The 26,724-nt window shown below is 38.0% G+C and overlaps 1 protein-coding gene across 1 annotated transcript in view; it reads left to right on the forward strand.

Moving 5' to 3' along the window:
• The first annotated feature begins 8,824 nt into the window (after window positions 1–8,824).
• Window positions 8,825–26,724, forward strand: part of LOC115923184 (deleted in malignant brain tumors 1 protein-like) — a 34,514-nt gene continuing 16,614 nt past the window's right edge. The window contains exons 1-4 of the mRNA XM_030983524.1: window positions 8,825–8,936; window positions 10,304–10,402; window positions 11,258–11,329; window positions 20,931–21,218. Of these exons, the coding sequence (XP_030839384.1) occupies window positions 8,825–8,936; window positions 10,304–10,402; window positions 11,258–11,329; window positions 20,931–21,218 (571 nt within the window). The remainder of the gene's footprint in view (window positions 8,937–10,303; window positions 10,403–11,257; window positions 11,330–20,930; window positions 21,219–26,724) is intronic.

Genomic DNA, 26,724 nt, shown 5'->3' on the forward strand with positions numbered 1-26,724 from the left:
TGAGGTTGAGTTGGAATTCGTAGTCATCCGGAGTTCGATCTTCAGTGATCTCATGGTAACCAACGATGGCCAACTTGAGGAGATACAACTTATAGTTTATCCACCAACGGTTCACATATATGAGTATACCGAGGGTTAAAACTAAAATCGGCGCAAAACATGCGGAAACGATAATCATGGGATTAAACCCACAATATTCATTCGGATGAAACGACCAAATTATTTGATTGACCAACACCTTTAAAGAACTGCTAGAACAACGGGTTAGATTTTCTGGAGCAAAATCTATTTTTCCTTCAACCTCGTTCAACCATTGTCTGAACCAGGCGAGTTGGCAATCGCATGATAAGGGATTGTTTGCAATATTTAATCTAATCAAACTTGACGGCATTAAAGTGTTAGAGGCTACGGTTGAAATGTGATTGCTTTGTAAGTACAACTGTTCAAGTTCATTTGTGCCTTTAAACAGCCCTTGCTGGATGAATGCAATCGAATTGTACTGCAACTGCAACACCTGTAAATTGTGCAAACCATCAAAAGCGTCCTTGGAAATGCTGGTTAATTGATTTTGAGGCAGATGAAGCCTAAGCAGGGTCGTTAAGTTTGCAAATGTTCCTGACGCAACTTGTCGTATACGACAACTTGTTAAGTCTAGCTCAACAAGACTTCCAAGCGGGCTGAATATGCCAGGAAGAGTGTGCAGGGTATTTAAAGGGTTGTGCCTTAGGGTAAGGGTCCGCAAGGAGACCAAACCTGAAAACAACGATGTCCCTGTCTGTATATCAACTAAATCCTCAGCTTTGAGATGTGTTCCCGACATATTGAGAACCCTCAACGCAGACGTGCTTGTAAACTGGTCAATTGATGAGATTTCCAAAGAGCTATATGAGATATCCAGATTAAGTAGATGTTGCATATTTCTAAACGAACCTTTCATGGTAAATTTTCCCAAATCCGTCATGACGAGGAATTCTAGGGAACCAACTGAAGTTAGGGCGTCCTCTGACATCCGAAAATTATTGACATTACCAGAAATATCAAGTGTTTTCAAATTTACCAATCCAGTGATAGTGTCACGATAAATGGAATAGAGATTGTTTTTTGTAAGAACAAGAGTTTGGAGATTAGTTGCCTTCCACGGCCCGACCATGATGCGATGGATGCCACTCTGATGTAAAATGAGGCTTTGGAGAAACCGGGATCCGTCAAACCATTGGGGATCCAAAGTAGCGAGGTTATTATGTGACAAATCAATTTTCTGGAGATTCGAGGCACAAGCGAACGAGCCGCGGTGAAGTGACTTTATTCTATTCCAAGACAAACCAAGGTCTCTCAGAGCATGTAAACCACAAAATGATTCCTTATTGATGCCAGATATATGATTCCCTTCAAGGTTCAGGACTTGTAGTTTTTCAAAACCACGCAGAGCATACCCTGGAATGTCAATTAAGATGTTATAATTTAAATCAAGTTCTTTAATCAGTGGTACATTTTTGTTTTGCATCGACGATATGTTCACTGGATGAATGTACTTTATGCCTGAAGAATCAATCAGAAGTCTGTCGATTTCAACATGGCCCATGAACAACCCGACGTCAAAAGTAACTAAGTTAATATTGTTCATGTTCAGAGTTCCTAATTCGGGCAAATGTCCAAATGCCTTAGGGTGAAGAAACGTCACATTGTTATCATTTACATTGAACTTACCGACAGAGCAATTTATCCAAGGTAAAAAGTCATCCTCATTTATAGTTGTAACTTTGTTAGAGGATAGATCTACTGCCGACATATTCCGCCATCCATAACGGTTTCCACACTTCTGGTTACTCACCAGAGTGGTGGCGATGTTACTGATCTTGTTGTGTGAAAGATTTATTATATATAAAAGAGCATTCTTCTGAAGATAACAGATGGGTGGAAAAGTAATCAGGTTATGATCTAGTTCCAATACTTGCAACTGTGGTAGAGCTTCGAATGTTCCACTATCAATGAAAGCAATGATGTTATGACCAGCATTCAATTTTTTGAGTTGGTTGTAATTAATGAAAGACCTGTTTCCAAGTTCTTTTAATTGGTTATGATGGATGGCTAAGACGAGCAGGTCATGCGGTAGGTCTTGGGGAACGGAAGTAAGATGGAGATGAGCGCACCTAGCGTTGAGGCGAGCCTTGACTGAGCATGTATAGTCATGCTGCGGTGAAATGAGGGGTATGTCTACTCTAACCATCTGCACGATACCTCCCCAAAATACTACTATCAAGATCAAGAGTGTTCGCGTCATGGAATCCATTGTGAGATGAGCCGTTATGATCGTTCTCCACAAGTACACTGAGCTGTTCGTTAAAATCAATTTAGCGATAACACTGATTTCCAATGCTTGGTTTCTGGAAAAGAAGGTACTGAAGGGGCTAGTTTTGGAAACATTTTTGAAGTCACTTAAGTCACGAAGTCAGCAAGTAAAATACTGTATTTGTATATCAAAATCAATCAAATATACCACAAGTTCAGTTCCATCTTTCGTATTCATGGCTTAACTGCTGTACCTATGGTTTCATTAAACAATGGGCATAATATTACTGCTTCCACTAAACAATGCAGTTTCTTAAGAACCATCTGTAGGCTTCTTATCACTTTATTCTGCTGTACTCCTTCAGACGAGGATATAACTTGTTTCACACACTTGAATTTAAGTGATTATCTATGAGATATGCACGTGTTTGGATCTTCGGGACAAAAATATTTAGTAAACAAACGCTTAAAATTTTACAGTGTAGTTTGAATATTCAAGTGGCATTGGTAAAACTTTATAAGCCCTTTCCATATGATCTAATGAGAAGTGATCGAAAGCGCTCGTGAAGTTCAATCCATGCCTCTTGTATATTCCATCAAGCGGTGTGAATTGATATATTTTCTAGTAGTTTCACTCTGTATCTCATAGTTCCTCTTAGCATGTTCAATACACATATATTAGGTGTTCACATAATTATACGCATATAAATATATATGTATATGAATGTAAGGTAATAACTATACAACAGCTATGGGGACTCTCGTGGAAATAAATCCAATGCGAAAGGAAAGTAGAAATAATACACTGTCCCTCATAAAGGTGGAATATTTTTTTTAAATCCCAATTTATGGAATTATTTTTAAAATTATTTAAAAATAATAGATCTAGATAAAAGTACACATTCCCAGGTTTTATTGAATAATAATGTGCAAATGTGTGTTTTGCGTGACTGCTAAAGCATGTGTATGATACTATGCTTATCAATTAGGAGACCTACGCCCTTAAGTCATAAATGACAGTAATGAGGATTAATGCCCCACAAAAGGGCACTAATATAGCACATTGAAACGTTTTTGATCCGGGGGCCTCACAGTTACGAGACCATTGCTTTGTCACTGAACCATGACTGTACGCAGCGGGGGCTTAGGGTAGGGGGCAGTTTCCATAAATAATTTAAAAAAAACGAAAATGCAATAAATTTTCAATAATTTATTGCATTTTACCCCGGTTCCCAACATATATTTTTTTCTGTGTGCCCATGCCTTGAGCCATAATACATGGCCGTCCAGAGGATTTTTTTTATGTTGGGGACCGGGGTAAAATGCAATAAGTTATTGAAAATTTATTGCATTTTCTGTTTTTTTTTAAAGGTAATACAAAGTTTTGGGAAATTTTGAAAATTGGGTGGATAGTGATTCTTTACAATTTTGATATATTTGGATGGCCCTGTGGATGTATTATAAGCACTAAAAAAATAGCCCCTAAAACACTTCTGCTTTCGAGAAAAATTGAATATAAAAATTTACCGGTGCTCCCGGTAAATTTTGATAAATTTCAAATAGCGCCTATGGCCGTACAATCATAGCTGCGACCATGAAAATCTCAGAATATGTAGTTGGGATATATAATTTTCTAACGGGAATAGCTAATCGGTCGATTTCAGTCAAGAAACATTGTTTCATAGCTAAATTACTATCTTGACCTTGAGTGGGAGCTATACAACATAAAGAGTTTATTATTTATAATTTCATAACTTTAGACTCGATTTCAACCGCGACAACGATCAATGTATATTGTAGGAACGCATATGCTTCTAATGTGTTAATTTGAACCAAATTCATGACCCCATACAAAAACTTTGTAATACCTTTAATATTTATGGAAACTGCCCCCTACCCTAGCCCCCGCTGCGTACAGTCATGGTTCAGTGACAAAGCAATGGCCTCGTAACTGTGAGACCCCAGGATCAACACCGTGTCGATGAGCTATATTAATGCCCTTTTGTGGGGCATTAATTCTCATTACTGTCATTTATGACTTAAGGGCATAGGTCCCATATTTGATAAGCATAGTAGCATATACATGCTTTAGCAGTCACGCAAAACACACATTGGCAAATTATTATTCAATAAAATCTGAGAATGTGTACTATTATCTAGATTTATTATTTCTAAATAATTTTTTTAATAATTCCATAAATTGGGATTTAAAAAAAATCTTCCACCTTTATGAGCGACAGGGTAGTTTTGTAGCTTATATCAAAGTTCCCAATATAATACTGTCCCCCCCTCTCCCCCCCCTTCGGATTTTTGTTGTTGCAAAGGGTTGGTAGAATGTCTCCGCCGGGAAGCGTACCCATTGTTCTCTCATTCCTTTTCGTATAATTATATGAAACCATGTACAAGTTATAGAATCTCAGGTATGATAGAATTTGTCTCGCTTTTCATGAAAATTTTCATTGCTTTGTTTAAAATAGGTTAATTACTTTTTACATGATTAATGTGGTGTGTGTGTGTGTGTGTGTATATGTATATACACTGTTGCTCAAAAAGTTGGATATTTTTTTTTTACCCCAATTTATGGAATTATTTTGACAATGATTTATTCCTAATAGATCTAGATAATAGTATATATTCTCATTTTTTATTGAATAATAATTTGCCAGTGTGTGTTTTTCGTGACTGCTATTAAAAGCATGTGTACGATACTAAGCTTATCAACTAGAGGACCTAGGCCCTTAAGTCATAAATGACAGTTACGAGGATTAATGTCCCACGGAAGGGCACTAATATAGCACATACACACGTTTTTGATCCTGGGGCCTCACAGTTACGAGTCAATTGCTTTGCCACTGAAACATTACTGTACGCAGCGGGGGCAAAATAATAAAATGCAATAAATTATCAATAAATCATTGCAATTGACCCTGGTCCCCAACATAAATAAATTATCTGTACGGCCATATGCATTATGGCTCAAGGCATGGGCACACAATTTTTTTCTTTTCTGTTGGGGACCGGGAGGGGGGGGGGGGGGGGAGTCAATAAATTATTCATAATTTATTGCATTTTTTATACTTTTTTTCTTCTTTGTTAACGCAAAGGCCTACGTTGGTCGCTCAGTAGTTTTAATATTTTCTAAAATATCGCAAGCCAAAGGAAGATCAAATAGCCAACGAGCGGAAAGGTGTGGCAGCCAGATAATGCGAGCAACAGCGAGCGACAACATGTGGCTTACATACGCAATCATACGTATTTCTCTTTTTTTGGAGCGTGTGTCAATGCCTATATTTACGTTTCCTGCACGATTTCCCTCGCTTTAGTTGTAGTGTCGTTCGCAAGATTGCGCGTATGGTTGCTATGTTGCTCGCACACCACCGTGCATCACCGATGTGTTGGCTCAGTCAGTAGAGCGTCCTCCTCACAACCGGGAGGTCGTGGGTTCGAACCCGGGCCGCGTCATACCAAAAGACGTTAAAAGACGGGAGTTGCTGCTTCCTTGTTTGGCGTTCAACAATGAGGGATTAAAGCAACGTTGATCTGGCGCTGCTCAGTGGCTGACCGGCTAATGATCAATTGGGCAAAAAAGAATTTCCATTTTCGGTTTAATAAAATTTGGTATGGACTTTAAAAGATTATTATTATTATTATATTATTATCAGAAGAAGCGTTGCGAGTTCCGTTTGATGCATATTTTTTATGCTGTGAGTCTAGCTCGTACTGCGGTCACTTTAGCTCGCAGTTGCTGGTTGCCGCTGGTTGCCGCTAGTTGCCGCTGGTTGCCGCATAATCAAAGATAATTATGGCCAGTCCAGCAACAAAATGACTAATATTTTATACACTGCCGGAGCCCGAGCGAGCTGGTACGCTGTAGAGCGAGGTGACACGCAGAAGAACGAACAACAGACGAGCTACAGCGAGCGAACACGCAAAGTTACCTTCATAGCAATTTTAGGTTCTAAAGGGGCACTAGAAATATCATAGATAAGTATAAGAGCAACAACCATGCACTGTGAAGGCATTTGCGGTCTGAAAACAGAACTCAACTATCTATTTTTCAACTATCCCTTTAAAGAAACAAAGTAGACAGGTATACATGGAGACACGAAAATTGGTCTATAAGGAGGAAAGACAATAAAAACAACAGCTTTCTATTTTTCTCTGAATATTTACCCACAGAACTTTCAGTTTCTGATTGCAAAGCATGTCATCAGACTACTGCTGTATCCTTTCACATGGCACTTTGAACAATAAAATACTTTGTTGCGTGTGTGTTCTACGTGTACCAACAATTAATCAAAACTTGAGCGACAGGAGTGATAGCAAAAAGGAGATCGAAATAAAAAATGTAAAATATACTAAATTATTCCTTTATATACACAATTTTTGATTGGAGATATTTTAATTTTCAAAAGAAAACTAATGTTAGACCCAGGTCACACAGGGCCACAAGAAAAAATTGATGTTCTTGAAAATCGCAGACAATTAGTTGACGATTGAATGTAAACATAATTCATGTGCTGTTTATCAGATCTTAATTGTTTCCGTCCTAGGTGATGATAAAACAAAGGAAAAATTCAAAAACACATTGAAAGAACAAAAGAAAATAACCTCTTAGCACATTAATTATATCAACTAAATACATATAAATGCGACAAAGAGTTTCGGGTTTCCAAAAATTGTACATGAGCTTAAAATAACATTTATATTAATTTCTTTTTGCAATAGTTAAAAGCCCTATGATTGTTGTAAATGCATCTGTTATTTTAATGTACCATGTATCACCTAGACACAAGAAACAAGATAGGGAATTATATTCACTGTATGTTGGTAGTTTGTGTATTACAACGTTTGCTTTGTTCACAAATAGTTTGTATCAGTTGATTATTGATAAGTTTACCCGGGGGGGGGGGGGGGGGGGGGATACTCAGATTTCTCGAAAAAAGGCCCAGTTTTCAAAATTTTCGTTTTTTCTCTTTAGGTGTTTGCATGACAAACACCCGGAAATTTTGGAAATTTTGAAAAACATCCCCATTTTTAATGTTTTTTTGTTGCTAAAAGTGGGACGCATTTTTACGGACTTTTGTTGTTGAAAAAGTGACCTATTAGAGCGGCACACCCCGCATGTCCTATTATGTGAGCACCCCCCCCCCTTTCTCCCGGCTAAGTTCATGAAAGAGGGGGAAAACATTTTTTTAATAAATTTAAAAAATCTTTTGTTAAGAACAATAAAATAAGTTAATATTAAAAAAAAACAATAATGTCTTAACTGGAAGAATATTCACACTTAATTCACAATTAATCTTATATGTACAATAGAATCATTAAACAAATAAACTATACAATGGATAAAGATATATAGATAGGGAGATAGATAGAAAGAGATACCAAAAGAAGGCAGAGGGGGCGCTGAAACAAATTTGGATAGTGGCGAGAAAGAGAGAGAGAGAGAGAGAGAGAACAAAAAGCGAAGTTTTGTAACGAGGAAACGGCGACTGTGAAGGAACTAAATGTCTTTCAAAAAGCCATTTACCACGAGGGACAGCAATCCTCTGCCACGTTTGCAGAACTTTGTCCTTTTGGTTTGCTCATTTTATAAAAACAACAATCATAACATAACTACATCAAATTACCTCAGATCCTGTATGTCCCAGCAGCGAATCCTCTAATTTGCAATTGCGTCTTATATTAAATTAACAATTTATACATATCTAAATCCTAACAAATATTCATATTTCAATAGAAGACTCGAAACAAATCAGAAAATTGGTACTTATCAATCTTTCAGACTGCAATTTTTTTTTTCTTCAATCCGGCTGTCACAGGAAACCCCAATATCATAATGCATTGCTCTCTTCCTCCCCCTCCTCCTTGTCACTTTATGTAATTTAAGATATATGGGAGTGTAAGGCCTACTTGTCTTAAATCGCTTTCCGAGTAAAAAATAACAAATACTATTAAACAAAATCACTTTCAAGCTACGATGAATACCTGGCTATTATCAAATTTGAGGGGAAAAAAGAGATTTGAAAATCTCCCGTAAAATTTATCAAATTGCCGACTGTCAATGAATAATGAGTTAAATATGACTTTATTGAGCTCATGATGTGTATTTTCAGGTATTGTGTTTGCTGACTTTAAACTGCCAGTTTATTTATAATTCCATAGTGCCAATAGCTTCCTTCTGGAAAATTAAATCATTAAAATAATATATATTGGTGATACAGTGTGTTTGTGAGTGTCCATGTGTGTGTGTGTGTGGGGGGGGGGGGGGGGGGTTGCTCCACTAGTTTCAATTTATCTTATAAAATTACCGTTATTCTTTGAAAGTGCACTTGATGTCTGTATTTATTTATTTTTGTTTCGTATCAAGTAGACATTAATCACTCTACGACTATTGTGTTTAATGCAACAATACTATTCATCACATAGTCACTGGTGCTATCTTAGTGACAACGCAAGTCCGCCTCTGGAATAACACCTTCAAAGCACCCATCTTATCAAAGAAAAATTATTTTGGAGCTTACTTGCCATAATGTTTGGATTTCCTCTTTTCATATTTGCCCTAAGTCAAAGTGTAAATCGAATTGTAGGTGATGAAAACGCCACATTTACTGCTGACGAAATAGATCAGAGATCTGCTAAAGGTAAGAATCATATTGCTCAAGTCAATACCAGCTACCTAAATTTCTAATGTTGTGCGGCGCGAGTACGCGACACTCTACTGTAGTATAGTATTAATGACTGCTTTGAGAGAAATAGTTGTTTTTATACGCTCAAGGGAAGGTTAGAATTGTGCTATTACCCGAGGCGTGCCGAGGGCAATAGCCCAATTGTAACCTTCCCGAGAGCGTATAAAAACAACTATTTCTCGAATTTTAAAGCAGTCATTAATACTTTTATATGCCGAAAAAAAAAAAAACTTTTGTCGAAGATGGGATTCGATCTCTTGCGTACAAAAGGTGATGTAACTAAAATCACCGCCTTAAACCGCTCGGCTACCCTGCTCTGTTACCATACATTTTTTTTCTTATATATACATTAAAATGGATTGAAAACGGCTTCGCGTGGTGAATGCTTCGCGGCTGCTCCATTAAACAGGCCCTTCTTTTACTTTTGCAATGCATATTGGCACGAATTTAGATCAAGATCTATCGGCAGATGTTTTTTTTTTTGTTGGAAGTTTATTTTCGTCTTCATGTCAACAATGCAAGATAAAATTGTCGATAAGATCGATCGAGATTCAATTGTATTGAAATAACCGACCAATTCTTCGCACACGTACGGTATCCTCGATCGCTCAGACCATTTTTAACATGTAAACCTATGGGGTAACCATGGATACTGAAACTATTTTCCCAATAACCATGGTTACTGGGATTATAGAACTGTTTTAACCATGGTTACTGGGAATTTTACAGAAATAGTTGAAGTTTATGAATGCAATTTCGACCAATCAGATGGCTGGATTTCTTAAGTGAGGTATATAATGGATTATATTTTATCATGCTTACTAAAACTTAAAAAATGATATGACGTTGATAAGATTTATTTCATAGTTTACTTTCATCAAATCACGGCGCTCACGTTGTGCAATTTACGCTGAGCCGCAGTAAGCTGCACTTCACTACCTCAGTACTTGTATAGCGCTAGCTTTCGGTCTTAAATGTGTGGATTCCTCGGTTAAAGAAATCATTATTAATGTCATTATTATCATTATTTTTATGAAGGTTGGTGTGAAAAATATAAAGCAAATATACCGTGAACTATTTCAAGCCACAAGTATTGGGTTATGGATTCCTCGGCGACAGAAATATCCGTATCCATATGTAATTGTGCATGAATGCTTACTAAGAAACTCTACTTACAAATGATTATATCACGAAATAGAGAGTATTTTATTCTGAAGTAATGAAGTACGAAACAAATAATTGTGTTACTCGTTTTAGAGAGATAAATTCAGAGAGATGAAGACCTTTTTGTGATTTTTTAACATAATTTTTCATTTATACAGATGGTGATTACGCCGGTTGCTTTCCTCAGGGATGCTTACACTTCGATTATGTCGTCAATATCTCAGAGTCCCACACACTCGACATCTGCACAGCAACATGTAAAGAAAATAGATTTACATTGGCAGGTGTTTACAATCGCTCTAAATGTTCTTGCTCCTGTGAACTGACCTGTTTGAACAAGCAACTGGATGACACGAGCTGTGGCTTGCCCTGCCGAGGGGACTTGACAAGATTTTGTGGCGGTTATACCGCAGTGAGTGTGTATACCGGTAAGGCATCAAGGTCCTAACAGTTTTCTGTTTGTCTTATGTGTATTCAATAATTCCCATTACAATTTGGATCATTAGTTCAACATGACTTGTGCAAGATAAACGCATATCATGAAATGTAATTACAAATAGTGATTCAAAGCAGAACACCCTTCCCTCATCTAAGCAATGTATTTTGCTGATAACGAATCTTAACAATCATTTGCATGGTTGTACATAATTTTTCAAGAGGTGATAAATCATTTTCAGTGATGTATATCATTCCTTCCCTCTAATCCTGTCTTTCAATCAATTATGATTCCACCATGTAACAACATTCATCACTTTAAGTATTTGATACAAGATAACATTGTTTCGCTTTAACTCATGTCTATACTATCCCATCAAATATGAAAATATACTCTTTAGAATAGTTATACGAATTTAAAAATGTCTCTTTGGCTAATATTCTTTCCCAGTTTAAAGGAAATTTATTCGGGGATTTGGAGAGACATAGATCTGTCAACAAATACCAATGTGATCACAGCCATGTGACACTGTTAATCATGAATTGCATAATTATTAGATCACGATGTCAGTCACGTAATCCTTTTGAATGTATTTTATTTTAATTTGATAGTTATCATAATCAATCAAGAAACCGTGATTACTATGATTCAAAATGTTGTCCTTTTTGCATCCCAGTTCACCCTTCTGAAACACCAGGCAACACATCCTTTGATACAGTGAGAGAGAAATATAATACATCGTCCAATGGTAAGTGATAATGAGTGATAAGTATTAATTTCCACGCCTGTTTTTACAAATTGGTTAGTTTTAGCCTTTGAAGACGAGAACTGTTTAATACGCCGACGAAATGGCGATTTTGAATATTCATCTTTTTCACTTTTAAGCATATTATCGCAATGAAAAAGAAGACAATGCGCTTGTGTTACTATCGACAGAAGCCTGGGGCCGGATCATCGACCAGAACTAAAAGTGTAGAGCAGAGGTCAGAGTTGGGGGACGAGGGTTAAACTTTAAAGGGTTAATTTGGGGCCAGAAAATTCAGTGTCAACAAGATGGAAGGTGCGTGAACAAATATCAGTTCAGTAATGCCTCAGTCACACCTTTGCGTATTGTCCGTACTCAATACGCAAATTAGCGCATAGGCCTGCGTTGGTCGCTCGCTAGTTTTCATTTTTTAAAGAAATTATCACAAGTAAACGCAAGGTCAAATTGCCTACGAGCGCATACGAGTGGAAACCAGTGAAGACAGTGAGTGGCTAATGCCTCAGTCACACCTTTGCGTATTGGGCTTGCGTATTGCTGCGTATTGCCCGAACGCAGACATAGGCAGTCATACCCAATAAAGCGCAACGAAACGTGCTCACTGCGTACTAAATACGCAGACTAGCGCAAAGGCCTGCGTTTGCCACTCGCTAGTTTTAACATTTTCTAAACTATCGCAAGCAAACGCAAGGTCAAATCACCTACGGGCGGATACCAGGGGCAACCAGTAAATGCGAGCAATAGCGAATGGCTTAGCGCAAGTATACGCAACCATACGCACCTCTTTTTTTCGAGTGCGTGTCACTGCCTATAGCTGCGTTCCCTGCACGATTTACCTCGCCAGAGCTCGTTGTCGTTCGCATGATTGCGCGTATTGTTGCGCTGTTGCTCGCCTACCACTCGCAGCAGCAAGAACTGTTGCAATTGCCGCTCGCTACGCTACGAGTCTAGCTCATAAGCCGTTCGCTTTAGCTCTCTCTCTTACTGCGATTAGTTGCCTAGCACCAACCACCGTCGCTGCGCTTCATAACGTTAATAAATCAACATCATTCGCCTCTGCTTCTTCCAGCTGAACCAAAAGCTTAAGCTTTTGCAAGACAGAGCTCTGCTGCTGGGACGTTTTTTTCATTAGATTGATTTTTCTTGTAGATGTAGACTCGTCAAAAGCCCGCAAAAATGACTTTTATTTATACGCCGTCGCAGCCCAAGCGAGTTGGTACGCTGTAGAGCGAGCTGGCACGCAGCACTACGAACAACAGACGAGCTAAATCGAGCGAACACGCAGTGAGGCGCAACGAGACGTACTGGTGCGAGCGGCTAGCGAGCAGCAAACGAGCAAAGAACCAGTTACACACGCAACGTGGCGAGCAAACTGCGTATTGAATCATACTGCTATGAGCAACAGCGAGCTATAGCGTGGTCATAGGCAACCGTAGGCAGTCTTAGTACGAGCGGCATACGAGCTACCTACGAGCTAGATACGGAATAGTGTGACAGCTACCTTCAAATTTATTGCTGGGAACGGCTGCGTATTGATATACCCCGTACAGCGCAGCAATACGCAGCATCATACGCAAAGGTGTGACTGAGGCATTAGCGCAGGTATACGCAGCCCTACCAGTGGCGGATCCACTGGCCACGGCCCCCCTATTGGCGGCGCAAAAAAGGGGAAGGAAAAATAGAGGAAGAAAAGAAGAGAAAAAGAAAGGAGAAGGGAAGAAAGAAAAAAAAGAGAAGATAGAAGAAACAGAGAGAGAGAGAGAGAGAGAGCGAGAGATCAAAAGGAGAAAAGAAAAAGAAGAAATCCTCCCCCTCCCTCCCGCTCCGGGGTCGGAAGGACCGAATTTGTGTTCCCGAAATCTCCGGTAAAGGGGTATTTTTCATGCAACAAAGTCCGGCCCGTAATACACAAAAATCCTGCCCGTACTGACACACCGGAGATAGAGGGGTGCTTTCAAATTGAGGGAACATGCATGCGCGTACCCTAGATAACACTGAGTGGGTGGGGAAAAAAGAGAAAAGTCGGTGAGAAAGGGGGAAAGACAAGAAAATGGCGCTGAGTGACAGTAACGGCGACTAAGGGGAAAACTGTAATCGGGATATTTGGGGTCATTCCAGAAGGCTTGGGAAACGTCATTGAATAGAGGGGGCAGGCCGCATAAGATCTCGAGCCGTGGATTCAAAGTTAAACGTTAAAAACAGCCCCTGCGCTACAAAAACCATCACCCTTTAGTGAGAAATTTGAAAAGGGCACAATATTTGTTATGTCTTTTAAATAGAAGCTATATACTCAACAATCAAATTTTAAATGAACGGTAAAGGGGCCGCTTCACAACTCTTATTTTGCCCTTCATTTGGCTTCAGCTCATACCAACTCGCTTGCGCTTGTGCTCATGTTGGCAATAATCATGGACAGGGGCGGCGATCCTGGGTCCGATAGGGGGACACGTTGCCTCAGGAAACTTAGAAATATAGCTTGAAAGAAATATAGCGGAAAGAACGTACATATTGGGCTGAGAGATTTTCTAGAATGCATAATTATTTGATGACATGTCAAGGCTTCCGCGCTACGCGCGGGGAAACTAAATTCAGACAAGGATCAAGAGTCGAGACTGGTACAAAGAATCGTCTTCTTTCTCTAATAATTTAATGAAACGTCAAAGCTTCTACGCTTCGCGCGGGAGGGGGGGGGGACTGATTCAAACAAGGATTAAGAGTCGAGAATAGTACAAAGAATTGTCTTCTTTCTCTAATAATTTAATAAAACGTTAAGCTTCTGCGCTTTGCGCGGGAAGGGTGGAACTGAATTCAGACAAGGATTAAATGTCGAGAACGAATCACCTTCTTTCTCTAATAATTTCATTAAGAATGAAAGTTCAAAGCTTCAAAGGGGGGGGGGGGACTGAATTCAGTCAAGTAATAAGAGTCGAGAATGGTACAACGAATCGTCTTCTTTCTCTAATAATTAATGACAGGTCAAAGCATTCGCGCTTCGCACGGGCGGGTGGGGTGGGGGGGGGGACTGAATTCAGACAAGGATTCAGAGTCGAGAATTCAGTGTCCTATGGGAACTCAGTGTTATAGTGCTCTGGTTCTGCACACTGTTAGTAATTTCTTAAATTTTTGTAGCAACATACGCAGGATACTAGATCAGCGTTTAGTACAGTTTTATGGTTTCCTTTTACCTTCACTTTTCTTTCAAAAGTCACGTGTTGATATTCTTTTTAATCAGATGACGATAAAGCCCATTACTTTTTGTTTAAGTTAAAAAAAAAAAAAAAATTACAAGGGAGGGCGGGGCAGAAAAAAGACACGTTATGTTTAAAAATAAGTCAGACGTAAAATGAAATATGAACAAGAAAATGATTAGCTATTGAGAGAAATGAAACATATCTTTTATAGTAATCGTTTTTCTTTTCAACTGAACTAGTTTCCGTCCTCCCGACAATCATGGTTTAAAAAACTTTGCCATAAATCAATTTCTATTGATAAGTGACATAAATGAGACTAACCAGAGAATGACGACCAACCGAACAAACTATACCATTACCTAATCTAGTTGATAACAGAGGTTCTCATGCACAATCCATGAAATCTTTGTTTTTATATCGAAAGTGTTACTTATATTGAAAAATGGTAGCAGTACAGCCAGCTAAATAAACATCTCTCAATACAGTGTGTCCCAGAAAAAACGAAACCGAGAATTATCGAAGTTTTATTATAACTTAGTCGCAATTATAATTATTAAACGACACATATTTGGAAAGCTTAGATCCTCCTCTTTCATTTGATGTAACTTATATGATGCATATTCCACGCATGAGTGATTAAACAAATTGAAGAGAGGAAACCAAAAGTCAATTTGCATGCGGATCTGGATTTCTAGAAAATTCAATTTCTGCCCTTTTAGATGACACCTCAATCAGGAAAAATGAGCCAGGAATAATAAAGTTCTATTTGTTTATAAAAGTAATGCTTGCATTTCCATCAATTGATTAAACGAGTACGTTTTAACTGGCTGCCTGCCATAGCAACAAACAGATTTGACAAAAGACATAACTCCGTTTTGTTGACGATCAGCCATGCATCAAGTCTTTCGCCAAATTTGTTTGTTGTTACGGCAGGCAGCCATAAAAATGAACTTGTTTAAGTACTCGGATACAAACATGATTTGCATGTTTAAACATACATGATTGCTTCAAATTTGAATGTACCATTAAAGATAAAGTTGAGTTCTGGTCATGCGACTGCATTTTCAAAGAAACCGGGTGGAATCAATCAGAAAAAGGTGATCATGTAGCATACAAATATTGTTGGGTACTGCAAGGTTATGGAGTCATCAACGTGATAAGAAATGTGACCCAGTCTTGGTAAAGTAACAAGCACTGTACAAAGAAAGATGTATATAGGTCTAATGGGTCTACACTCTAAACCTATGGTAAATAAACTTTAAATTGGAAAACATGGGGGCTAGAAACTTCACTTTTACCAGGGTGAAAATGGCATAAAGAGATGTTATTGTAGTGTGTCCACGGCAACTAACGACCCCATTTTACCGTCTGCCTGAAGGCCCAGTCACACATAGGGTACGCATGGGGGACGCACGGCCTACGCACTCGAAATTTTCAATTTTGCCAGTATGTTGTCGTTTGCTAGGTACGTCATCATTCGTTACTTCGTTACTGTGCGCGGAGCTTGAAGCATGAATTTACACGCCAAAATGACCCCCACACACGCGCAGAGCGCGCTAGACCAACGCCAGATATAATTATGTGGAGCTCACGCCCTGTATACGCACAGCGCGCTAGCAACACGCTATGCATTCGTTGTCAGCTCGCTAGCTCCTTCCAAATCCTGACAAAAGTCGGGCACACGACCTTTTCCGGTTATTAATGCGCGGGCCGTGCGTCGTCTATGTGTGACCGGGCCTTTAATTTCATTTGGGCCTCTTATTTGTTTGTTTCTTGTTATAATTATTATTTTTCTTTTTTTTTAATTAATGATTATCAGTCAAATTTATCAGATTATTTGGCCCATTTAACACGTGCCATTTTCATATTTTCAGTGCCCAAATGATTCATCATTAGGCCTTAAATAAAACCTGTTGCATTGCCCTTTGGGTGCCAAAACATGGGTCGGTCGGTCGGAATTTTTTTTTTAAAGTTTTTTTTTGTCGCCCTCTTTGGGCCGATATTTTTCAGATTCGAATGTTGTTTTTTTTCTTCTTTTTTTCCCCGCCCTCTTTTGGCTGATATTTCTCAGTTTTTTAATGCTTTAATACATGTGTTTCAGCGTCATCATTCCATTTATATTTTGTTATCTCATAATAATCCATGGTTTGCACGAGTGAGAATTTTGAGATAATTTGATTTTATGCATTTATATCCCATTTAAACAAACCAAAATACATATTTTTTTATTCATTAAATAAAAAAAATCTAAAAAACGGTTTAATTTTTTTTGTTGTAAAATACCGACCGTAGATTTTTAGAAATGTGGGTCAGTCGCAAAGGGCAATACAACAAGTTTTTATTTTAGGCCTTATCGCCTCGTCTTCATCGAATTTCATTTGTGCCCCCCCCCGAACAGTAAAATCTTCAATTCAGGCCCTATAACCCCCCCCCCCCCCACCACCACCACTATGATTTCCCATGCTGCTCTGCACTGACATATTTTTTTATTTAACATTGCCCCCCCCCACCTCCGCCTCTCCACTGTAGACAATTTGTTATATTGCATTTCTATCTTAGTCCTGCCAACTCTCTTATTACATTTCCGCAATCCCTCAATCATGCATGAGATTGCATCAGCTCCATCACACCTCAGTCATACAGCTATGCCATTAGAGAAATACATCTTTTGCCTACATCATCTTTACAAAATAAGAAAAAAAAAGAAAAGAATTGAGCAGTTTCAAGTAATTGTATTAACATTTATGAACTATTTTATACCTACGTAACATTTAAATAATTTAATTTTCAAATGCAACATAACCTAATATTTGCAAGAAATTAAGAAATATGTATTTTGGAATAAGATTAAATCAATCATCAAAATGTTATTTTACTAAGCAAAACAGGGGTATAAAGTATAAATTTCACATTGATCTTCGTAAATCATTCAATTTTATCTTTTGAATTAAAATGTACATATACATTAGCAAAGTTCGAAGTACAGGTTTCCATCATAAACGTGGGGATAAATGATGTCTAGACTTAAACGTCTAAACAGCATTTATCACCTCATTGTGCCTTGAACTTTGCTATGTATATGTACATGCGAAAAGCAAAGTTTAAGACACAGGATTCAATTCAATTCAATTCAATTTCGGTTTATTAATATCAACATACACAATGTATAATGCAGTAGTCCAGGGACCAATAATGCAATGTTTACATAAAATGTGCATACAAACAGAAATGATCATATAAATGTACAATAAACATGATAACAACTAGAGTTAACATAATTGTTCATACCTCACGTTATATACATATTATGCTTGATGATGATAGATGTATGAACAACCTATAACAGTAACTAGAAATGCTGAACCAATTATTGCAAGTAAACATAATCTTAAACAACAAATAGAGAAGAGGAAATAATTATAATGCATTCGTTAAAATGATATCCATACACTGAAAAGAAGTAAACATGCAGGTGTGTCTGTTATGGGACAGATTAGGTCAAATTATATTGAATGAAATTATGTACAATAAAAACGATAAAAAATAAAGTTAACATATTTGTTCACTACTTACGTTATATACATATTATGCTATTAAATGATGATAGATGTATGAACAACCTATAACAGTAACTAGAAATATTGAACCAATTTTGCAAGTAAATATAATCTTTAACAACAAAGAGAGAGAGGAAATAATTATAATGCATTTGTTAAAATGATATCCATAGACTGACAAAAGTAAACTTGCAGGTGTGTCTGTTATGGGACAGATTAGGTCAAATTATATTGAATGAAATTATTACATTAAAAATATATCATTACTATGAGGGGATAAATGCTGTTTACATGTAGTTTCATAATGACATAGTCATAGTGATCCAGGTCCAGATTCAGCGTACATTTTACACTGTCGCTCAAAACGGTGGAATATTTTTTGTTATCCTAATTGATGGAATTATTTTAAAAATAATTTTAAAATACTAGATCTAGATAATAGTATACATTATCAGATTTTATTGAATAATGATTTGCCAATGTGTGTTTTGCGTGACTGCTAAAGCATGTATATATGCTGCTATGTTTATCAACTAGGGGACCTATGCCCTTAAGTCATAAATGACAGTAATGAGGATTAATGCCCCACAAAAGGGCACTAAGATAGAACATCGACACGGTGTTGATCCTGGGGCCTCACAGTTACGAGGCCATTGCTTTGTCACTGAACCATGACTGTACCCAGCGGGGGCTAGGGTAGGGGGCAGTTTCCATAAATTAAAAAAAACACAGAAAAGGCAATAAATTTTCAATAATTTATTGCATTCTACCCCGGTCCCCAACATAAAAAAATCTTCTGTGTGCCCATGCCTTGAGCCATAATGCAAGGCCGTCCAGAGGATTTGTTTATGTTGGGAACCGGGGTAAAATGCAATAAATTATTGAAAATTTATTGCATTTTCGTTTTTTTTTAAATTTATGGAAACTGCCCCCTACCCTAGCCCCCGCTGCGTACAGTCATGGTTCAATGACAAAGCAATGGCCTCGTAACTGTGAGGCCCCAGGATCAAAACCGTGTCGATGTGCTATATAAGGGCCCTTTTGTGGGGCATTAATCCTCATTACTGTTGTACTCCCCTAGTTGATAAGCATAGTAGCATATACATGATTTAGCAGTCACGCAAAACACACATTGGCAAATCATTGTTCAATAAAATCTGAGAATGTATACTATTATCTAGATCTAGTATTTTTAAATTATTTTTAAAATAATTCCATAAATGCGGATAAATAAAAATATTCCACCTTTATGAGCGACAGTGTAGTATTAGATCTAGACTATAAGCTATATTCTAGATCTTACACTAAAGTGTAGGCTAAGTAAGTCACAGCCGCGTCAGCTAGCTCAGGAAACGCAGTCACTTCTTGTTGGTTGTTACAGCCGGCTAGCATCGGCAAAATAAAAATCATCGTCCGTTCGAGAAAATCCCGTCGTCTTGGAATCGCAATGAGACATTCGCGCAGTCTCTGTAGCAAGTCCACATCTACCACTGCTTACCGCCGTCGATAACGAAGCTATGAACTGAGACTTTAAAAGTGTGAGAGGTGTACAAATGGAATAATCTATGATAAAACTTGTGATTGTTTCTAGATAATTTAACGTCGACGAATTAAATTATAGTTTATTCAATCAGTAAATACCATTTGGTCAGACAAAGAAAAAAGGTAGGGGATTGTGGCAATGAAAATATGTTTTTTTATATGATCTAATACATAAAACATTTTGTTAATAGCCAATCACCAAACAGCAATTGGAAAATTGTTGACGTCATTTCTCATTACTATCCATTGACCTTCCAAAATCGTCATTCAAATTGGACAAAGCTCCCATAATGCATCCGATGCAATACCTATGGCATGTCAAAGGTCACCATTTTAGTTGTACCTCTAGACCACCTCTGGAGGACATACTATGTATGATTGAATCTCTAGGGACTATATCCAGAAACACTGATTAAATAATGCAAACCTTTTCACACACAGCTAAAATTCATCGTTTCCAGAGATGATTAGTATCAACGTGTTTAACTCAACAGTTTTAAACATGTTTATAGAAAATTTTCCCAGTGTGAACATCGTTTATACGATGTTGGGATAGATACGAAGTCGCGATGCATACGCCCCTAAAAGCAGGTTGCCGATACGAAGTTCGTATCTAGAGAGCTTGAAATTTTTTGTGTGAAAGGTTTTTCGTGTTTAAACGTGTTTAAACTGGATGGAGCGACCGCTCTGTTTGATATGACCTGACCTTTAATGCGCAATGGCACTACTGCACATTTTACGAGCAGTAGTTAATCACGAAACTATTAACGATCGCAACGAAATTTCTGTGTGTGAAAGGCTCGTGATTAGTTTAAACACGTTTCAAACACGTTTATACTAATCATGTTTATAGAATTTTAGCTGTGTGTGAAAAGGCTGTATGTCGCTAGTCATGCTGGAAAACAAGGGGATGCTGGTAACATTTAAAGTGAATTCAAGGACAACTCATGCAGAATTCATTGAAATTTTAATGTGTATCATTCTTCTTTATTCCGAGTATAAACTGCCTTTGACTTATTAGTCCGATAATATGTGAGTGACCATACGAGGTTAAACTGGAAAGTGACCCTGATGGATACTATCCAGTCACACCGACGAAACGACACCAAACCGACCGATTCTCGGTTATTTGAGGCTTTGCAATTTTTTGTTTGGTCCTTATTTCGGTCTGGTGTAGGTCTCCTTGGTGTGACCGGTGTATTCAAAAGAGATAATAATTTGATGCACATGCTAATGTTAATAACTGTTGTTTAAAATTAACAGAACCTCTACGGACCTATTTGTTTTTTGGGAGAGGATCCTTTGAAGGGACAGTACATGTTGACTACCAAGGTGTATTGGGTACAGTGTGTGCCGATGACTGGGATTTAGATGACGCCCACGTCGTTTGTCATACATTGGGATATCCACGTGCTTCTGCTTATTACACCAACGCATTCTTTGGCGAAGGCATAGGGGAAATTATCCTGGATAATGTGAATTGCACGGGATCTGAGTCAAACATCGCCTTTTGTCAACACAACGGTTACCTATCTCACAACTGTGAGCATCGTCAAGATGCAGGAGTCACTTGTGACGGCATTGGTAAGTGTATACATGTTTTTTTTTTTTCGAAGGGAATAACTTTGAACGAAACCCACCCACTACAGATATGCATCACCTGTTTGAACTACAACACTTTTCGAAGTGAAATAGCCCTATGTTTCGGTAGGCCTACAAATAATAAGACATTTATCAATGATTTGATTTAACTCTTACTCGTATGGTAGCCTATTTTAATATTGCTTTACAATGCTCCCCCATCCCTTCTCCACTCTCTCTCCTCTCATTTCCTAATCACTTTTCTTTTTCTTTTATCTACAAAAGTGGACGTCTATTTGACAAACGGGAGCAGCAGTAGAGAAGGTCGGGTCGAGGTCCGCTATCAAGGATCATATGGTTCTGTTTGCGACGATGGCTTTGATCTGACTGATGCGCATGTAGTTTGCAGAATGCTAGGTTATACCTTCGCGGAGTCCTTTTCGTGCTGTGCGGCATTTGGCCCAGGAACTGGTGACATTTTCGTGGATAATCTCCAATGTACGGGAGAGGAAGTGACGATTGGACATTGTATGCAGAATCCATTTGGAATACACGGCTGTGTACACAGTGAAGACGTAGGAGTAACGTGCATCAAACGTAAGAATGATAATACTAAAACTATTAATAACAATAGTATTAAAGATACTATGTCCCTTTTGCAGCCAACCTCAAATTCTGTAGAACTTTGCAGGAATTATGAATATGTCATGTATGTCCTATCTGTGAAATTTAAACGTTAGCAGTGTCCTAATATTCAAATTATGCATGAAATCCGTTTACTTGCTAGACTTCACTGTCAGACACTATTGTCAGTATTTAATGACCGACTGGCTTTTTTTTTCTTCTTTGGTAATAACATACATAACAAAGCTGTAAAGTATTTGTCTACATCAATAACCCACTTCTTGTAATGGCCAAAATTTAACTGATTGAACCTTTGCGCAGCATAAAACGTACGATCATGCGGCACTATGGTCTGAAAATCAAGAATATTACTTATTGGCTCTATAGCTCCTAAGTCGACTTGACAACTAATAGTAGGGTGATCACACTGCCTGTGCACACAGTCTGCCCCATGCACATACACACACACACACAGCAGCAGTCAGTTGGTAGAAATAGCAATTTTCGTAAATTTATTTAAAAAAAAACTGAACAATATTTTTTAAATTTTTATTTCACATATCTTTCAAATACACCTTTAACTACAATTCTGTGTAGTTTCATTGTTATAGGCATGTGGGAAAAATGTTAAATTATTAATTAGAATATTGTCTTTTCAGCCATGTGTGACATGACCCGCTGAACGCCCATTGACTGTTATTCTGCGTGGTGAAAATGCACTTCAATGTATAAAACTCCCCTACAAAAATGCAATATCCTCATATGTTTCACTCATTGAATCAATTTGTTTTTTTACACTTAAGGTAGCCACAACTATACTAAGGTCACCAAATTTTGTTTTTTTTTCTAAAATTTAGTCCCTGTGGAATGTTATGGCCTGTTGAATTGAATGGTTTCTCGGAAAATCGTCATAAATCCTCAAATCTGACATTTAAAAAAAAACACTATACTGTGATGTAGCTGAAAGTCTGCAAATTCTTATCATTAGTTCGGTTTTTCTGAATAATTTGTGAAACATATGAGGAAATAGCTGTAACGGTGATCCAAGTAATTTCCATCGCCTTATTTTATTGGCATTGCAAAAATATTTGGAATTTAATGTTAACATTTAGTGTAAATATGATTTATAAATATATGATTTAAAAAAATGCCAACAAAATGAACAATTTGACTTTCCTATATATATATATGATTAGCTGAAATGACCTAATTTGCATATTTGAAGAATATTCATAACTTTTTTTTCTTCAAAAAAAAAAAAAAAATCCATACCTGTCTGATATACATAGGTTTCATTGACGTATCATGTTCGGTTTTGATTTGATTACATATGCGCATATTAATTAGACGGACTTCAGATTCACACAAATGGCAAAAATGACTTATTTTGTTTGCTTCTGTTTTCAAAACGGTAATAGATATATGAAATTTCTTTTTTGTATTTTTTACCACAAAGATGATATTTTAGTGTCTAATAATTTAATTAATTATTTGTGTCCAAGAAAGTGATAGATTAAGTTGTCAACTTTGTCGAATTTTACCATTTTTGCCAATTTGACCATTTCTGGCAGGTTTTTCGGTAATTTTGCGATATAAAAACAAATGGTATAATGGTATCACAACGCATTGACCGATTTCAATTCTGTTTTTTGTTTTTTGAAGCTTTCATAAAGCTTGATCATTTGCAATCATCAAATAAGATGTGTTTGTTGTACTTATTTTTGGTGTGCTATACTTACTAATAGTCGTTATTTCCCACTTAAAGACATTTTCAAGCCCCATTTTTTAAGGGGAGTTCTAAATTAGTATCATCTTTCAAATGCCATTGGAATTTAACCTTTACATTTTTTGGCCTGCAAAAGGGACATAGTACCTTTAAAGAATAGTAATAAAATAACAATAAAACTACTAATAAAAATAATAATAAATAATATTATATTCCAAATACTAAGAATCTTGCTCTAAGATTGGTCAAAAGTAAATCACGTGATGAAAGAAAGTTCGCCCATCATTGGTAGGAGAAGAAAAGTTCGTTACACTGTGTAGATAGTACTGTTACCGCTCCCTCGATGGGAGGGCGTAAAAACTGTAAATTGAAATGAAAAGAGAGAGAACAATGGTCAGTCAATGTGTATGGAAATCAGCAACAATGATTTATTAAGAGTTCGTTTCAAGGCAATACGTGAAGTTACAATTACTATTTACATAATCATGGAAGGACTTCATCCTCTTATAGTCGATTTATGATTATTCTTACTCAGTTTAACTTGTCTTTTAAACACACTCTGTAACTGAACAAATACATGTATACATAAATAACTACTAAAAAACGTCAATATACTAACAGGGTAAAATCATATATCTTCAGCAAAAGTTTTCTAATAATTATAAACTCTATTCACAATCCATATATAGCAGTTTGTTCCTCATCAAACTATAGTCTAATTGTAATATAGAAACATGGCCAACATACTAAGAAGAGATCGTACAATCTCAAGCTTAAACTGTTGAGATGATTCCTCAGTCATGTGGAAATTTCTGTCACGGGTCAGCATTTGAGCTATAACCAACATCCCACAAGAATCACTGTATACACCTCATTGCCATTTCTTAGCTAGTCTCTAGGTCCATCTCCAATTTAACCCTTTCACTCTTTACTATTCTACTGCGCTACAAGAGCTCCTGATATACTTAGATTCACAGTTAATTAAACAGATGTATTTTCAGTTTTAATTTAAAGAAATTTACAGATAGTGATTTCCTGGCAAGTTATTCCAGAGTTTTTGGGCCGCACAAGCAAATGCTCGATCACCTAGCGTTATTTTTTCTTTTGATAGATGGGATCTGCAGCAACAAAGTATCTCGGGAACTGTTAATTAAGTTTGAAATTCAACAGTTCTTTGATATAAGTGGGAGCTTGACCAAGAAGGCTTTATATACAATCAGCAAGATTTTGCATGTTATTCTCTGGTGTACTGGCAGTGGCGGATCCAGGGGGCCCGGGTGCCCGCCCCCCCCCCCCTCCCTGGGGAAAAACGTGTAAAAACGTGTTAATTTTATCTTTTTTTGGAGATGGGTCCCGCTCACTCCCCCCCCCCCCCCCCCCCCCCCCCCCCCACTGAGCGAAATATTTGACGGCACGATTTTCAAATTTCAGCACACTAAATTTCAAATTGATTTCAGATTAGCCCCCCCCCCCCCTAAGAAATCCTAGATCCGCGCCTGCGTACTGGTAACCAATGTAGATATCTTAAAATTGGGGTGAACTTGGAACAACCACAGATCAGCCTTGGACAGGTGTTTTGAACCTGATGCAATCTCACTATTTGAGAGTAAGGGATCCCACTGTGTACTTAATTCCCCCGGCCTAGCCAAACAAGTTCCGCTGGTAAGAGCTCGTTCAACTTTGCTGTTTCCGTCTTCACTTCCTTAAACCTAAAGTCACTCTATAGCGCTACGACCGTTTGCCGGTGTGACCGCGTAGAATGTTACCCGCACCGATCGTCCTAGTATTAGAGATCGATCGAGAGCGGACGATCGGTCCGTGTCGATCCGTGTCGGACATTTCGTGCGCGCCTCAAATGTCTGACGGACAATGTGTGCGGAAGAGGTCTCGCACCAATGGCCCGCCTGCCGCACCGAATGTCCGTACTCTAGTCCACACGTATACATAGTCAATACAAGTATAATTATACTTAATGAATGAAACGACTGGATAACCCATAATTTTCAGCTTTGCCAGCTAGCTAGAGATGACACTACAGGTCTTCCCGGCTCGGATTGAGGGGGGGGGGGGGCGAGAGGGCCTTGACCCCCAACCGCCAACAAAAAATGAAGAGAGAGAGAGAGAGAGAGAGAGAGAAGGAGAGAAAGGTAAAGCGGGGAGTAAGGGAAAGGAAGAAGAGGAAGAAGAAAAGATAAGGGGGAAAGAAGAAGATCCGGCCTTCGCCACCCCCCCCCCTCAGCAAAAGAGAGAGAGAGAGAGAGAGAGCGAGAGAGAGAAGGAAGGTAAAATAAGGGAAAGGGAAAGAAGAGACAAAAGGAAAGGAAGGAGAAAAGAAAAGGTGAAATAAGGAGATCGGGGGGAGTGCGAAAGGGCTTTGCCTCCCAGGCTTTTGCCCCCCCCCCCCAGCAAAAAGAAAGAGAGAAGGAAGAGAAGGGAAAGAAAAAAGGGAAAAGAGGAGACAAAGGTAAGGGAAGAAAAGAAGGAGGATATCAGTTGCAGTTTTCCCGCCAACAAGTTGGGGATCGGGGGAGGGGGCAAAAGACCCCTGTCTCCCTCAGCAAACTTTAATGAGAGAGAGAGAGAGAGAAGTAAGGGAAGGGAAAGGGGGGAAAAGAGGAAGAAGAAAGGTAGGGGAGATCAGTTGCAATTTTTCCCGATTTGTACCCCCCCCCCCCAGCAAAGAGAGAGGGAGAGAGAGAAAGAGAGAAAGAGAGAGAGAGAGAGAGAGAGAGAGAAGGAAGGGAAGTTAAAGGGAAAGAGGAGAGAAAGGGACAGAAAACAAAGAGGAAGAAAAGAAAAGGGGGAAAGAATTAGGGAAGATCAGTTGCGATTTTCATTGGTTCTTCTGTCATCATTGTACAACTATCATTGAACAGATATATTTATATATTCATTTATTTATTCCTGTTTGATAACAAAAATATGAATATGAACTCATAATAGCAACAAAATTAAATGCAAAAGGAAACTATCTTGCTGGCAGCAAGAAGCGCAAAAATGATAATGCATTTGCATTTACATGTAAGTGTATCATTAATATCATTAATATTGTTTAATTACATTTTGTGAAATAGTATGCATTCAAGCTTTTGGGATTTGTTTGTTGGTGTATTTGTATGAAATAAAGCGTTTGGAGCTTATAATGCACATGTTGCAATT

This window comes from Strongylocentrotus purpuratus, unplaced genomic scaffold (genome assembly GCF_000002235.5).
Source record: "Strongylocentrotus purpuratus isolate Spur 01 unplaced genomic scaffold, Spur_5.0 spur5_scaffold_13, whole genome shotgun sequence".
NCBI lineage: Eukaryota > Metazoa > Echinodermata > Echinoidea > Camarodonta > Strongylocentrotidae > Strongylocentrotus > Strongylocentrotus purpuratus.